Source organism: Podarcis gaigeae (genome assembly GCF_964106915.1).
Source record: "Podarcis gaigeae genome assembly, chromosome: 13".
NCBI classification, from domain to species: domain Eukaryota; kingdom Metazoa; phylum Chordata; class Lepidosauria; order Squamata; family Lacertidae; genus Podarcis; species Podarcis gaigeae.
Window position 1 is genome coordinate 52,197,896 of NC_139689.1, and position 16,645 is coordinate 52,214,540.

At 45.3% G+C, this 16,645-nt stretch overlaps 1 protein-coding gene and 1 long non-coding RNA gene across 2 annotated transcripts in view; both read right to left on the reverse strand.

Annotated features, from left to right (window-relative positions):
- Window positions 1-16,645, reverse strand: part of LOC310830356 — a 108,883-nt gene that overhangs the window by 29,824 nt on the left and 62,414 nt on the right. The gene's annotated exons all lie outside the window — the stretch shown is intronic.
- AHRR (aryl hydrocarbon receptor repressor) overlaps window positions 1-16,645 on the reverse strand; it is a 47,420-nt gene that overhangs the window by 29,824 nt on the left and 951 nt on the right. Inside the window, exons 2-3 of the mRNA XM_083709367.1 lie at window positions 9,344-9,409; window positions 3,109-3,290 (exon numbers count right to left, since the gene is read on the reverse strand). Of these exons, the coding sequence (XP_083565493.1) occupies window positions 3,109-3,290; window positions 9,344-9,405 (244 nt within the window). The 5' untranslated portion in view covers window positions 9,406-9,409. The remainder of the gene's footprint in view (window positions 1-3,108; window positions 3,291-9,343; window positions 9,410-16,645) is intronic.

Below are 16,645 nucleotides of genomic sequence, written 5' to 3' on the forward strand. Positions count from 1 at the left end.
TCCTATTTGCCAAGTAGTGTCACTGGATGGGAGCAGCCGAGGAGGCAGCAGATCCAACCTCCAAGGAGCACACTGCAGCCATTGTGGCTTCTGCTGCCTGAGGAGGTTGCCTCCCCTTTCCTCATGGGAGGGCTGGCCCTGAGGACGGCTGCTAGGATGTGTGCATGTGTACATGCCGCTGCTTGTTTTGTTTGCAATGCGGTTTGTAAATTTGGTTTTTAAGCAACTGCATTAGTTAACTGTGAGGTTTTTAAATTTTTAATTATGCTTATCTTATTTGCCGGTATAATTTTGTAACAGGTTGTAAGACACTTCTGTCTAAAAGTTCTCAAAGAGCAACTTAGAAATGTGAATATTAATATAAAAACCAAGCAAACCTGTGTGTGTACTGTGCTTCTTCAAACAGACACACACACACACACACTCCATACCGCAGGTTGTGGCTCACATTATCAAGTTATCTCACTTATAAACTTTAATAAGAGGACACAAACATATATAGCACTTCCAAGTATTCAATGCACTTCACAGATCAGCAGTGCGATCTTTACAGGAACCTTTTAGTGCAGGGTACGATGATCCCTCTGTCCACACTGCACGGCTTTTATAAAAAATTTGCCCAGTTTCAGTTGCGCACGTTGTTATTCGGCAGCCACAAATTATCAAATCTCAGCATAATAATATGAAATATGCATGACCTGCAGCATGCAGCCACTTTGCTCTTCCTTTCGTGCAAGTGGCAAAGCAAGCCAGGAAACCTCAGTAACCAGAACTTCCTGTTATGTCTGAACCAGAAACTGTGGTTAATGTCTTCTAAACAAGCTAAGACCAAGAGGCAAACTTTAAACCATGGTTTCATACTTGGGGCTTGTTTGAAAGCTCTTCATCGTTGTTCCCCAATTCCGATGCGGCAGGAAGTTAACTGCAGCTCCCAGCCTTGTTTGCAGCGTGTGAGAGCCTGTAGTCACGCATATCGTGGCTTATTACCTACTTATTTAACCAAGATTTAATTGTTCAGATGCAGCTAGCCTTGCACAATGCAATGCTATGCACATCTAATCAGAAGTATGAATTGAGTGGTATTAAACACACTCTATACAAATAATTCCTCCACGACACTGGAAGCTACGGCCCAGGATAGGACGATGGACAGGGCAGAGACAAGGCAGCGAACATCTGGCAGAGTGAAGGGTAGGCAAAGCCAAAGGTCACAAGAAGCAAAGCCTACAAGGCCTGGGCATCCCATTTCTGGGGGTGTCACAGCAAATGCTCCAAATACATAAACAAGCATACATCATCATCATCATCATCATCCTACATTTTTATTTATACCCTGCCCTTCCCGGTTCAGAAACCGGGCTCAGGGTGCCTAACCACAAATTTAAAACACTTTAAAACACTTACCGTATTTTTCGCTCTATAACACGCACCCAACCATAACACGCACATAGTTTTTAGAGGAGGAAAACAAGAAAAAAAATATTCTAAATGAAACAGTGGATGTATGATTTTTGTGGTTCATGCTGTGGCCACAGACATGTGATCTGACAGTGAGTTTGGAGTAGCCCAATGCAAAAATCCTGAGGATCCATGTGGATCCATGCTTTGTAACCACATTTTTGCACCACTGTGACCCTAGGCAACAGTGGGTGCGTGATTTTTTTGGTGCAAGATGTAACCATGGACATGCTATGTGATCTGATGGTGAATTTGGGGTGACCCAATGCAAAAATCCTGAGGATCCATGTGGATCCGTGCTTTTTCACCATGTTTTAAATGGGGAGGGAAGGAAAAACACAGAAGGGACAAGAAGCACAAGAGGGGTGTGCGGAGAAGCAGCTGGCTAAGAATGCAGGGGAGGAGTTTAACGGGGTGGGGGGGAGAAACGGAAGGCAAAAGTCCCCCCCCCCAAGCCAGCCCTCTCTCTCTCTCTCCCATCTGCATGTTTTTCGGCTGCCTGCGAGTCCCTAGAGCACGGAGAGGAGGAGGTGGTGGGCTGGAGCCTTCACGCAGTGTGACTAGGAAAGAATTAGAAGGAAGGACTCGATCCTTTCCTTAACCCTCTGCTTGCCAGGAGGGCAGGGGATTCCCTGCTCTTTGTTGAGTTTGAGCAAACGCAGCAACAGAAGCGGGAGGGCAGTAAGACCCTGAGGCAGAATGCAGGAAAGCAGCAGCTTCCGCCTTCCCTCCGCCCGCCTGCCCGATCTTATTTTTGCCTGATTTTTGCCTATTTTTGCCCCTGCGCTCCAGCGAGTCAGCTCCAGAGACCACACATTCGCTCAATAACACGCACAGACATTTCCCCTTACTTTTTAGGAGAAAAAATCTGCGTGTTATAGAGCAAAATTTACGGTAATTATAAAAGCAGCATAAAATACGGTATAAAAACATGAATAACAATAAAAATCAAAAATCAATTAGATAATCCCCAGGGCTAGCTGGCTGAATTGATCCTACTTGGGCCAGCGAGGAGGCCAGGGGAGAATTAGCTGTGGGGTCTCAGAGCAGGTGATCTTCATAAAAGGGGAGGGGGAGGGAAGAGAAGCGAAATAAAAGATCAGGCTGAATTCAAACTGAAAGCCAGGTGGAATAGCTCTGTCTTACAGGCCCTGCGGAAGGAAGTTAAATCCTGCAGGGCCCTGGTCTCATGGGACAGAGCATTCCACCAGGTCGGAGCCACCACTGAGAAGGCCCTGGCCCTGGTGGAGGATAGTCTGACTTCCTTAGGGCCTGGGACCTGTAAACTATGGTTATTCATGGAGCTTAAGGTCCTCTGCGGGGCAGACCAGGAGAGGCGATTCCATAGATACAAGGGCCCTAAGCCACTAGTATCATGGAGCAGGTCCACTCTTCCTGGTAGAGCTCTGGGTAGACATGGTCTCTGAGAACTTGTGCAATATTCCCTCATATTCCCCAGTGGCGTAGTGTGGGCGGTGCAGGGGGGGCTGGCTGCACCGGCCGCAACATCTGGGGGTTAGGGTTAGGGGGCGCAAATCCACGGGTTAGGGGGCGCAAATTACTTGCCTTGCCCCGGGTGCTGACAACCCACGCTACGCCACTGTATTCCCTCAGACACCAAAAAAAGATTATTATGATTTGAAGCCTTACCTTGAAAGAAGCTTTTGACTCTAAGGTAACTGACGCTGAGACGCAAGACGGAGAGTTTGTCCAGTTTAGCTATTATGTCCGGTGGGAAAGGCAGGAGACTGGCCAGGTGATCTAACTCAGCATTCAAGCGATCTCTGTGTCTCTTTGAAGGATTAGACTTCCCATTCCCATGCAGGGGCCTCCTGTTCGGGGAGAAAATGTGCTATGAAAAATCCACTCTCTTAAGCACACCGGCAATGACAGTTGCCAGTATCCGCTCTCTAATACCAAAACAGAAGAAAATGGTGGCCTCCTTGAAAAATGATTCTTAGATAATGTGTAAATTAGGGGGTCATACACAAACGGCCTGGAGTGCCAGTTCTCTCAACCCAAACATTTCCACAGAAAAATCACCAATTCTGAAAGAGGTGTTAAACTGATGTTTAACTGGCAAAACTTCTCCCCGCTACCTTAAAGTGTACCATCATCTCCCACTTCTTGTGTCACCAAATCCTTTCACAAACCTCTCCACTGCTCCCAGTGTCCAGTTTCTGTAGCTTCCAACAGAGTTATTCCATATAAAGTGATCCATTTTTTTTAACCTTGTGTATTTGAATTTTCTTAATATTTTGTACACTTGTTGAATTATCAAAACTAAGTTAAATCTAAAAAATTAATTTTTTATCTCATCCTGTTTTTGAGTTATAAGGGTTTGAAATTTCCAAAAAATAAAAGTCACAATTTTGGCCTTGCCAGATTACACAACAACCTTAAAAACTCAGCCCAGAATTTCAAAACTAAATATACTGATCTCTTCAGAACTCCATGGGCTTTAATATGATACATGATGTGCTTACTTTAAATTTTAAAGTTACAAAATTTAGAATTTTAAAAAGTGATTTTAAAAAATGATTAAAAATTTCCAAAATTTGTATTGCTTATTTCATATTTCTAAGAACTACCCTCAAAATTTCATCTTGGGATCTCAATGGGATCACATTCAAAAAAATATTTTGAATATACATGTCTGCTTTATTGGGTTAGTTTAGGATAAATGGGTCTTCTTGGATTAAAATATAACAGAATAAACAAGACATCAAACTACAGTATCAGTTACTTCAGGCATTTCTTTAGAAAGTTATTCAATTAAAAGTAGCAGCAGCAGCAGTAGTAGTAATAATAATAGTAATAATAATAGTAATAATAATAGTTTATTATTTATACCCCGCCCATCTGGCTGGGGTAACTTTATGAGTTTAGACAACCACTATTCTATTCTTACCTACACTCTGACACATAAAAGAATGTTACAATAAAGTACCCCTTGGGTTAATAAAAGATATGTATTTGCAAAATTCAGACCTGAACTGCAAAAGCTTTGTTAGTGGCTGAAGCATAGACTGAATTCTTTAAAAATTGAGTTAGCCTCAAAATCCTTTAAAGATAATGAGAGCGAAATACTTGTGTTGAAGGAACAAGAAGAAAAGTATGGAGAATACCTAGACTACGCTCTTACACCAATTTAAAGTCTGGTGTGTACCTTTAATATACAGGACACTAAGAGAAATTGTTCACTCTATTGCCTTAAAGCAGACTGAAGCTGTTCTCTTTGTTTCCTCTGCTTGTTCTTCAGATCAGCACAACTTCAATTAATTACTGTTTGATGGAGCAGGGAATGGCTTTCCCTGGCCTACGCAATGGTTTTCACACTGTAGCTAGAAACAAATTAGGAACTGCTTAAGGACTCCAATTGGTGTGAAGTTGGTTGGAGAAACAACACAATCAGATGGTAGTATTTTTTAACAAAGTACAGTGGTACCTCATTAGCAATACAGTGGTACCTCAGGTTAAGTACTTAATTCATTCCAGAGGTCCGTTCTTAACCTGAAACTGTTCTTAACCTGAAGCATCACTTTAGCTAATGGGGCCTCCTGCTGCCGCTGCGCCGCCGGAGCACGATTTCTGTTCTTATCCTGAAGCAAAGTTCTTAACCCGAGGTACTATTTCTGGGTCAGCGGGGTCTGTAACCTGAAGCATATGTAACCTGAGGTACCACTGTACAGAATACATATGCATTTTGAGTAAGCCATATGAACACAAAATGAAAACTCAGCATTGGAAACACAGTGAGTGCAAAGCAAAAGGGAGTGTGGACACAGCCTGTGTCGTCTGCAGTCAAGCCGTGGTTTTAATTTTATTTTACGATTTTATTTATTGCATTCATATCCCACACTCTTCTCCATGGAGCTCAAGGTGGCTTAGATCAGGGGTTTGCAAGGTTTACCTCGCCTGGGCCGGTTTACTCCCGCACAGATCACTTTGTGGGCTGGATTTTCGAAACCGTCTCCGTGTCTATGTGATTACCTAACAACCCCCCCCCCCAAGAAGAACTGTTGCAATGACCAATAACAAGTGAGATTGGATAATGAACTGTGTGGAAATGAATTATTAACCAAAGGCTTTGCTTTGTGGAAGATCTGGAAAGGAAATGGAAGGCTTTTGGGATGACGCAGTTCTAAAAGTGAACCGCCATGACAAGACAGGCTCTGTTGCAGGATTGACGGGCAAGAGGGGGAGGAAGCCACAGTTTTGTTATCATATTTGACTCTGCGTGTGATCTGGCAGAACCCCCTGAAAAGGTTGATGTTGGAGCAACAGGTCTGAGAAAGCTAATGAGCAGGCGCTGAGACTGTATTTTATGGAAATGTCGAAATGGCATCTGCCGTCTGAATATGACTTTTGGATTAATGTGAAAATCCACCCAGGACTATAACAACGTTCGTTTCAACTTGCTTGTGGAGACTTTCAGAGGTTATAAAGAAAGGGAAAAAATACGATAACAACAAGAAAATTGAAAGATGATTTGTAAAGGAAAACAACAAAGAGAGGAATGGACAGAACTGTGAACATCAAAGCAGCAGAAATAAGAGATGATTGGACCCTTTTTGAGCTCGAAGCATGGGTACCCCCAACAAAAATTTAAAATTCGGTTTTGTAATTTGGAACTAATGTGATTTGATTGGTTTGTTAATTTTATTTATATATATATATATATATATATTTGCTTTCGTAGATTTTCACGGGTACAGGAATGCAGGTTTTGGTGTCCTCGGGTGTCTTCCCGTGTAAAAGTTGGGGTGTCTAGGCGACGTTTCGACGAGGTCTCACTCGTCATCTTCAGGCTGGTGCTTTCGGCTTCTTGTTACTGGAACAGTAACTCTGTTACTCTGTTCCAGTAACAAGAAGCCGAAAGCACCAGCCTGAAGATGACGAGTGAGACCTCGTCGAAACGTCGCCTAGACACCCCAACTTTTACACGGGAAGACACCCGAGGACACCAAAACCTGCATATATATATATATATATATATATATATATATATATATATATATGATTTTTGGCTCTGTGGAAGCAAGGCCCCGCTCCGTGCTGTGCTGGTTTAGCGCAGGGAGCGGGTGGCTTGGTTCAGGGGTGGCTCGTGGGCCGCAGGTTGCCAACCCCTGGCTTAGATGGTTCTCCCGCTGCTCATTTTATTTCCACAACAGCCCTGTGAGGTAGGCTAGGCTAAGAGGCAATCACTAACTCAAGGTCACCCAGCGAGCTTTGTGGCCCAGTGGGGATTCGAACCCTGGTCTCCCAAGCTGTAGTCCCGGCACTGTAACCACTGCACCACACGGGTGCTAATTTATTTAATTACAGGTGCATGGACAGAACAGTGTTCACTGCAAACACAGGCCATGTGCAGAGGCTTAGACCTTCTTCCCACCATGACGTCCATGGAAATGGATGCCACTTCCCTGCGCTGCAGCAATACTGATGCCAATGGGATCTTCCTTCTAAGCCTCACTGCAGCACATGCAGGGTGTGTTTGCTCCATGCAGCTGCAGGGTGGGGATGGGTTAAACCAGGGGTAGGCAACCCAAAGCCCGGGGGCCAGATGCGGCCCTATTGCCTTCTCAATCCAGCCCGCGGACGGTCCGGGAATCAGCTTGTTTTTACCTGAGTAGAATGTGTGCTTTTATTTAAAATGCATCTCTGGGTTATTTGTGAGGCCTGCCTGGTGTTTTTACATGAGTAGAATGTGTCCTTTTATTTAAAATGCATCTCTGGGTTATTTGTGGGGCCTGCCTGGTGTTTTTACATGAGTAGAATGTGTCCTTTTATTTAAAATGCATCTCTGGGTTATTTGTGGGGCACAGGAATTCGTTCATTATTATTTTTTCAAAATACAGTCCGGTCCACCACATGGTCTGAGGGACAGCCCATGGCTGAAAAAAGTTAAACTGGGTTAAACTCCCTTCCCCACACGCTGCATTCCCAATGAATGTTGCTCCCCCACACCTACAAATAAAGAAAAACCACAACAAAGAGATTAAAAGGAACTCAATTGGTGGCATCCTGTGTAGTTTGGCTCCATCATGACACTGCCCAAAGGATCTTGGTGAGGCACACAGGATTTTGTCCACCCCCTCAGAGAACTTCCATTCACAGAGTTGAAGGAATTGCAGTTAAATCTGCTTAAGTGCTTAAGTGTACAGTGGTACCTCGGGTTACATACACTTCAGGTTACACACTCCGCTAACCCAGAAATAGTGCTTCAGGTTAAGAACTTTGCTTCAGGATGAGAACAGAAATTGTGCTCCGGCGGCGCAGCAGCAGCAGGAGGCCCCATTAGCTTAAGTGGTGCTTCAGGTTAAGAACAGTTTCAGGTTAAGAACGGATCTCTGGAACGAATTAAGTACTTAACCCGAGGTACCACTGTAATGATAACATACACAAGGCAAGCACAGAGCGTGGCCTAGGTTTCTGCTGTACTGCCACTTTGAAAAGATACATCCTCCATCAGGCTGGGACAACATTGTCCCAGTTCAGATCAGGGTAGTTCAGTCAGGAGAGTATGAGACTCTTAATCTCAGAGTCGTGGGTTTGAGCCCCATGTTGGGCGAAAGATTCTTGAATTGCAAAGGCTTGGATACTTGTGGACCCTTCCAACTCTCTACAATTCTATGATTTTATGTCTAAATATTTGGGCCCTTCGTCGTTTCCCGACAGAACTCGCCGGGTTCTTATGAGAGACAACAGGGAAGAAAGAGAGCTGGCTGGCACCATCAGCTTGTTGGAGAAAGGTAGCAATAAAAATGGGTTAAATAAAATAATAATAATAATAATAATAATAATAATAATAATAATAATAATAATTTATTTATTTATACCCCACCCATCTGGCTGGGTTTCCCCAACCACTCTGGGTGGCTTCCAACAAAATACAGTGGTACCTCGGGTTAAGTACTTAATTCGTTCCGGAGGTCCGTACTTAACCTGAAACTGTTCTTAACCTGAAGCACCACTTTAGCTAATGGGGCCTCCTGCTGCCGCTGCACCGCCGATTTCTGTTCTCATCCTGAAGCAAAGTTCTTAACCTGAAGCACTATTTCTGGGTTAGCGGAGTCTGTAACCTGAAGAGTATGTAACCTGAAGCATATGTAACCCGAGGTACCACTGTATTAAAATACAATAGTCCGTCAAACATTAAAAGCTTCCCTAAACAGGGCTGCCTTCAGATGTCTTTTAAAAGTTTGGCAGTTTTTTCTCTCTTTGACATCTGGTGGGAGGGCATTCCACAGTGCAGGTGCCACTACCGAGAAGGCCCTCTGCCCTCAATGCTAGACCTCAGTGTCCGGGCAAAACGATGGGGACGGAGATGCTTCTTCAGGTATACTGGACCAAGCCGTTTAGGGCTTTAAAGGTCAGTACCAACATTTTTAATTGTGCTCGGAAAACTACTGGGAGCCAATTTCTTTCAAAACTGGTGTTATGTGATCTCGGCAGCCACTCCCAGTCACCAGTCTAGCTGCCTCATTCTGGATTAGTTGTAGTTTCTGGGTCACCTTCAAAGGTAGCCCCACGTAGAGCGCATTGCAGTAGTCCAAGTGGGAGATAACTAGAGCATGCACCACTCTGGCGAGAAAGTCTGCCGTCAGATACGGTCTCATCCTGCGTACCAGGTGGAGCTGGTAGGCAGCTGCCCTGGACACAGAATTGACCTGTGCCACCATGGACAGCTGTGAGTCCAAAATGACTCCCAGGCTGCGCATCTGGTCCTTCAGGGGCACAGTTACCCCATTCAGGACCAGGGAGTCCTCCACACCTGCCCGCCTCCTGTCCCTCAAAAACAATAAAGGTAAGTCTTATGTCAAAGGCTTATTGTGAGAAGAATAAAATAGAATAAATTGACTGGATGGGATAAATACTTAACTGTTTCTGGATGGGTTTCCGTCTTTTCCTCCCAGCATACAGGCATTCTCCTGGAGGAATCATTGTCCTAGGATGGAAGAGGAAAACATATCCTCTTACATTAAGTTAAAGCAATGTTCTTCCTAAGATATGCAATTATAAAGAAGCAAGTTGCTAATTAAGTTGCTAACTAGTGTTAGCTGATTTCCAAATTAATACTGCACATAACATTCATATATATATATAAAATAATTGATCCTGTATAGAATGGATTTTTTTATAAAGCATAAGGTTTTGCGCTCAGTATCATCCAAAATCTGAGAAAATTCTATTAAAGGTCTAACAGCCTATATTTCCATGCGTTATTTCCAAAGTTCCTCTCTTCTCCTAGCATAGAAAGAGACCACACATTTTGGTAAGTTAAAATGGTTTAAAAAAGGAGACACCCAGAGAGCAGGAAGCTGTTGGGAGGAAAATCGGGTCAGATTGGGTCAATCACATTTTAAAACATGTTTTTGTTTTTGTTTTTTGGGGTGCTATTGGGTTCCTGATGCTTCAGGTTGCGTTTTTTCGAGTTACGGACGCACCGAAACCCCGAAGTACTGGAACGGGTTACTTCTGGGTTTCAGCGGTCGCGCATGGACAGAAGCACTAAATCGCGCTATGTGCAGAAGCGCCGAATTGCAACCCGTGCGTGGGCACACGCGGTGCTGCGGGTTGCGAACGTGCTTCCCGCACGGATCATGTTCGCAATCCGAGCATCCACTGTACTATGGTTTTATATCTTGATTTTATTCTGTGAACTGCCCTGAGACCCCGAGGTATAGGGCAGTATATAAATTCAGTAAACAACAACAACCGCACCTCCTGTGGCTGTACAACCATCCTCCGCTGCCTCCAAGGTAAGCTGCATCCCTCCCCAGAATATGAAAGAAGCTCTCCATGTTCTGAGACTGGGACTTCAGAGCCACTGAGGTACAGCACCACCGGACAGATGCTGCTGCAGGGGCTTCCTGGTTTGGCCAGCGGCGGAACATATGCCCACGCTGCCCAGGGCGGGGGCGCTCGGGGGGGGGGCAGGACATGGAGGGTGCCCTCCCAGGTGCGGGATAACCGCTCAGGTGCACGGAGCTCCCAAGCCTCCCCCAGCTGTCAAAATGAAGGGGGAAGGGGGCAATGCGGCGCATCTCTCCCTTCCCCCGACGCCTCGGGGTAGGCTTGGGAGTCACCCCCTTCAGCAAAGACACCCGGGGAGGTCCGCCCCCACCGCCCCCCCTTCCTCCGTCCCTGGGTTCGGCAACAGCAAAGCTGTGAGGGGATGCTGCTGGGTTGCTACCTGACCATTGTAATTAAGGACCTCTGGGCTGATACCAGTGTAAATAGGATTTATTCCACTAAATCCAGAACATCCAAAGATATTAAAACAGCGCCGGGGTTTTTTTGTTTGTTTTTTTGAGACTGTGTATGTAAAATCCTGGTGGAAATTACAGAGGCTGAAAGCATGGGATGGATATAGCAAGTTGAGGTCAATCCTGGGCTTAACTTGTTTTTTAATTTATATCAGACTTCTATGGTCCATTCTGTCTTCCCAGTTTATTTCTTTACGCCAAATCAAACTCCTTAAATGTCTGTTCAAGACTTGACCTTCAGCTTCTGTTAGTCTGTCTGGGAAGTACCAGTCGTAGAATTGTGGAGCTGGAAGGGACCCCAAGGGTCATCTAGTCCAACCCCCTGCAATGCAGGAATCTTTTGCCCAACATGGAACTTGAACCTGTGAGATTAAGAGTCTCATGTGGCTTGATAATAACACATCATGCTAGGCACCCCCACTTCACATTCTTTTAACATATAATCAGAAACAAGCCCTGTTGAATTTAGTGGGAATCATTTCCTGGTAAGTATGGTAGCCTTGTAGGGACGCAGGTGGCGCTGTGGGTTAAAGCCTCAGCGCCTAGGGCTTGCCGATCGAAAGGTCGGCGGTTCGAATCCCTGCGGCGGGGTGCGCTCCCGCTGCTCGGTCCCAGCGCCTGCCAACCTAGCAGTTCGAAAGCACCTCCGGGTGCAAGTAGATAAATAGGGACCGCTTTCTAGCGGGAAGGTAAACGGCGTTTCCGTGTGCAGCTCTGGCTCGCCAGAGCAGCGATGTCACGCTGGCCACGTGACCCGGAAGTGTCTCCGGACAGCGCTGGCCCCTGGCCTCTTAAGTGAGATGGGCGCACAACCCCAGAGTCTGTCAAGACTGGCCCGTACGGGCAGGGGTACCTTTACCTTTACCTTTATGGTAGCCTTGCAGGACAAGGAGGAAATCCAGTGTACGCTTCTTTGGAAGTAAGTCAGAAACTCTGGAAACTATAAAAATGAAGCTGTTCCAAGGGACGGGGTTGGGAGCAGAGACCCCCCCTACTGTTTTTAAAAAACAACACTAAAAGCATTCTAAATCAAATAAAAGCAAGAAATAGGAGCATATAGAGATACAAGCCCTATTTAGGCACCCTGTTTTTACGTGCAGTGAAAATCCTGTGAAGGAGGATTCTCACTCCAGCCCATCATCTTCTTTGACACACACACACACACACACACACCCCAGCCCTCCATGAGCTGGAGGGCAAATTTCTTAACTGATCAGCCTCTTGGATCTCCGGGATCTCGAAATCTAATATAATCAAGGTTCTTAATCTTGAAGGAAACTCCAGGCAGCTCCCTGTTTTAGGTGGCCTGGGTGAAATATGATAATTTAACACCAAAAATAATCCATGTTCCATACCAGATGAGCCTACCCCAGGGAGACAACTGAGGGTGGGGGCAGTGAGACAGCACCTTGGAGGAAGATCTTAATAGTCAAGAAATTTAATGTGAGAAAATAGGTTCCAGCCATGCGGGAAATTTTCCAGTGCTTCATTTTTCCAAAGAAAACTGTTCATTTCATTAGGAATGATGAACGGATGCCAATCACAAACAAGTATTAAGCAAGTTTTGAAGTGTTTAGCTTTGTTGGCTAAAAACAAGTAAAATAAACATGCTAAATTAGATCACTGTCCAAGGCGCCAGAAAATTTTCTGATGCACACTGAAAATTTCCCAGGGCAAATTACCTTAATTTGTCATCCTTGACAATGACAAGGCGTGAATTGCCATGTAGTATTTCAGCAGCTGCACACTGGGTCACTGTCGTCATCAAGCTATCCACTACGGCCCCAAGAAATTATAGATTCAGGAAATGTGAAAGCCTCTTTCAGCATAATGGTTGTGAAAACAGCCTAACTATGCCACACCATCAAGAAGTGTTGGGTGAAGAGGAATGAGATGGCATCACAATTGAAAATTATATTGTTTTTGTATTTTAGCATTTTTTAGATTGTGCACACTCTATCAAGCACAAAACTTAAGTTATATTTTAAACATGTCACATTTTTGTAAGCTGAGCTCTATACCTACGTACAAAGACCAACATATATTTTGACATTTTGAGCAGCCATCCAAATACAGTATTTCATTTTTGAGTGTGTTTTTGTTTGTTTGTCCAGAAAAATGCTAGAAAGCAGGTGCAGTATTTGGGATAAGAAATGCACTCACACATCCAAATCCATATAAATATGGGACAGCATGCACAAAAATGTAACTCGTAAATTAATCCCTATTCTCGTTTTTAAGTGCAAGTATTTCCTCTTTTCTCTGCAAGATTTATGCAACTGCAATCCTGGTGCCGAAAGCCACCGAATAAACATAATCACACCATGACATCACTTGTAAGAACAGTAAAAGGACAGTAAAATGAAGAAGCCTTCTGCCCAGCAAAAATGCCGTATCAGGAACTTGTCTGAAAAACAGTTTGCCTGCCACGGCTGAACTTCCTCTCTTAAGGCGCAGCAGCCCCAGAGGAATGTGGGAGATGCTCTTTCCAGGGGAAGGGCCTGGCTCAGTGGGAGAACATCTGCTTGGTGGGCAGAAGGTCCCAGGTTAGGTCCCTGGCATCTCCAGAAACCACAGGGAATGACTCCTGTCTGAAGCCCTGGGGAGACACTGGCAGTAGACAATCCTGAGCAAAATGGACCAAAGTTCTAATCCACTATAAGCTTTCTGTATTTCCTGTCTAAGGTGCACTCTCAAGCAGGCCCAGAAGACCTGCCTTTGCATCACACGCAAATGGAATGCCTGGACTGCCATTCCTTTCTGGGTGGGATTTAATCACATACTGACAACTTTAAAAGGTAAAGGGACCCCTGACCATTAGGTCCAGTCGTGGCCGACTCTGGGGTTGCGGTGCTCATCTCGCTTTACTTTCCGAGGGGGCCGGCGTACAGCTTCTGGGTCAGGTGGCCAGCAGGACTAAGCCGCTTCTGGCGAAACCAGAGCAGCACATGGAAACGTCATTTACCTTCCCGCTGGAGTGGTACCTATTTATCTACTTGCACTTTGACATGCTTTCGAACTGCTAGATTGGCAGGAGCAGGGACCGAGCAACGGGAGCTCACCCCGTCACCAGGATTCGAACCGCAGACCTTCTAATCGGCAAACCCTAGGCTCTGTGATTTAGACCACAGCACCACCCGTGTCCTGACAACTTTAGGACCCACAAAGATCAGGTATTTTGTGATAAGGACACCATCAGGGCAGTGCACTAGAACATGTGGGGTTACACTCAGAAGGCACCACTGTCTAACCTCCCCAGAAACAGACCAGAACTATCAATAAGAAGGTCATCTAGTAAAAAAAGTGACTCTCTACATCACACCACAGAATTTTTACAACACAGAGAGGTTCCAGGCACAATGTGATTAGGACTCCCTGAAGATTAGAAGTTTGGAAACCACAGTAAAAGATGATGGACTACTTTCACTGACAATATTAATTTGGTGACTTCATTTTAATCATATTTCAATTGGAATTTTCTGTAGGATGAGTGTGAATGGCACTGCTGCAAACGTAGTTGCGTCCATCTCATTAGAAGAAATGTTTAAGGTAATTTTCAAAAGGCTTACACTATTTACTCAAGAGAAATCTTACACAGCTTCAAAGTTAGCTCAAAATTAGCCCATTGAAGTATATAAGTGCACTTAGCTAGCAGTTTAAAAGGTCCGTCAATTGTCTAAGAGCCTGACTCACAGTTAAGAGTACTTGGATTCAATTTAATTCTGTCTGCTAATCAAAGCACTCATATGGAATTATAACTAAAATTATTTTAAATTAATTTATTAGTAAAGTATTTAAGGAATCCGTTCCAGACCCGCGTAAGTCAGCAAACTTGAGGAACTCCTATGTGTGGTTCTAAATGAAGGCTAAATTCTCGTAGGATGGAGAGCATTTGTGGGCTGTAGCCCTGGGTCCAGGAATTAGGTAAACTGTTCTGGAGTGGGTAACCCCCCACCCAAAGGGACGCAAACTGGGGTGCTCTAGATTCCAAGCTGCCACTGAAGGCTTCTGAGGCCTCCATGGTAAAAAGGTAAAGGGAACCCTGACCATTAGGTCCAGTCGTGACCGACTCTGGGGTTGTGGCGCTCATCTCGCTTTATTGGCCGAGGGAGCCGGCATACAGCTTCCGGGTCATGTGGCCAGCATGACTAAGCCGCTTCTGGCGAACCAGAGCAGCGCATGGAAACGCCGTTTACCTTCCTGCCAGAGTGGTACCTATTTATCTACTTGCACTTCGATGTGCTTTCGAACTGCTAGGTGGGCAGGAGCAGGGACTGAGCAATGGGATCTCACCCCGTCGCGGGGATTCGAACTGCCAACCTTCTGATCGGCAAGTCCTAGGCTCTGTGGTTTAACCCACAGCGCCACCAGCGTCCATGGTAGAATTGCCTATATCCACTATGGGCGTTTCATGCTTTAATAACCAGGACCAGCCCAAGACATTTTGGTACCTGAGGCAAACCACCAAATGCCTCCCTCCCCACCAGGAAAGAAGGGGATCTACATCAGGAACGGGGCAGGGGGGGTTAATTTTCTAGACCGGGAACAAGGGTGGGAGGAGACCAGCAGCGCCTTTGTGGGGCACAGGAATTCGTTCATTTTTTTCTTCAAAATATAGTCCAGCCCCCCACAAGGTCTGAGGGACAGTGGACCGGCCCCCTGCTAAAAAAAAGTTTGCTGATCCCTGGTGTAAACAAACAAATAAACAAGCAAAACTTAACTGGATTATGTAAATATAACTGCAACTCTGTGCTCAGGCAGAGCCATGGCTATGGCTGCGTGGGGGGGTGGTGGTTTGCATCCAGGCTTTTTGCCCAGGGGGAAGCTTCCAGAGGGGGCCATTGAGGCTCCCAGCCTGTGCTTGTGTGTGCACAAATATGCGTGGGGAGTGTGACAAACCAGCTCTGTGACCCAGGTGGTTTCACCCCTGGCTCAGATACTGTGGAATTTAGGTAAAGGTACCCCTGCCCGTACGGGCCAGTCTTGCCAGACTCAAGGGTTGTGCGCTCATCTCACTCTAGAGGCCAGGAGCCAGCACTGTCCGCAAACACTTCCGGGTCACGTGGCCAGCGTGACATGCTGCATCTGGCGAGCCAGCGCAGCACACGGAACGCCATTTACCTTGCCACTGGAAAGCGGTCCCTATTTATCTACTTGCACCCGGGGGTGCTTTTGAACTGCTAGGTTGGCAGGCGCTGGGACCGAACGATGGGAGAACACCCCGCCGCGGGGATTCGAACCGCCGACCATGCGATCGGCAAGTCCTAGGCACTGAGGTTTTACCCACAGCACCACCCGAATTTACTTACACTGTGGAATTTACTTCTGAGTAAATATGGATAACATTTACCTGGCTAGCATCCTGAGCTCCACATAAATAGTTTAGTCTTATTTTGCAGCAGAAGGAACTTAGAATCAGAATGCAACACTCTTTATTTGCCCTAACAACCTTTTACTAGCTTACACCCCCCTCTTGAAAGTCACCTTCTCAGGCTATTGCACCATATTTTATAAAGTTGTGCAAATAGCAGGGAGCATCCTATAAAGACATTTTCTCTTCTCTCAATCTTTTCTGGCCATGACCCCGAACAATAATCTGCAAGGGTTTTTACATACTCACTAGAGTAGAGCGAAAGAGAGAGCACACAATGAGGAGAGTAAAAGAAGCGGTAAAAAAGGCAATGTGACGCATAAGCAAAGAATCATAGCTGCCAACTATTAATTTCTAAAATGAGAGATGTTTTGCGGTTTAGAACCCTTGTTCTGAAGCTCAGATATGTCAGTGGGGAACGAAAGGCACTTTGTATATTCTCAGAGTCTCTCTTAACCTACATGTTCCCAAACTAGCATTAAAAGCAGGTTCCAAATAAGAATCAACTTCACCAATGTAAAAATGTTTCGAAACAAATATTACT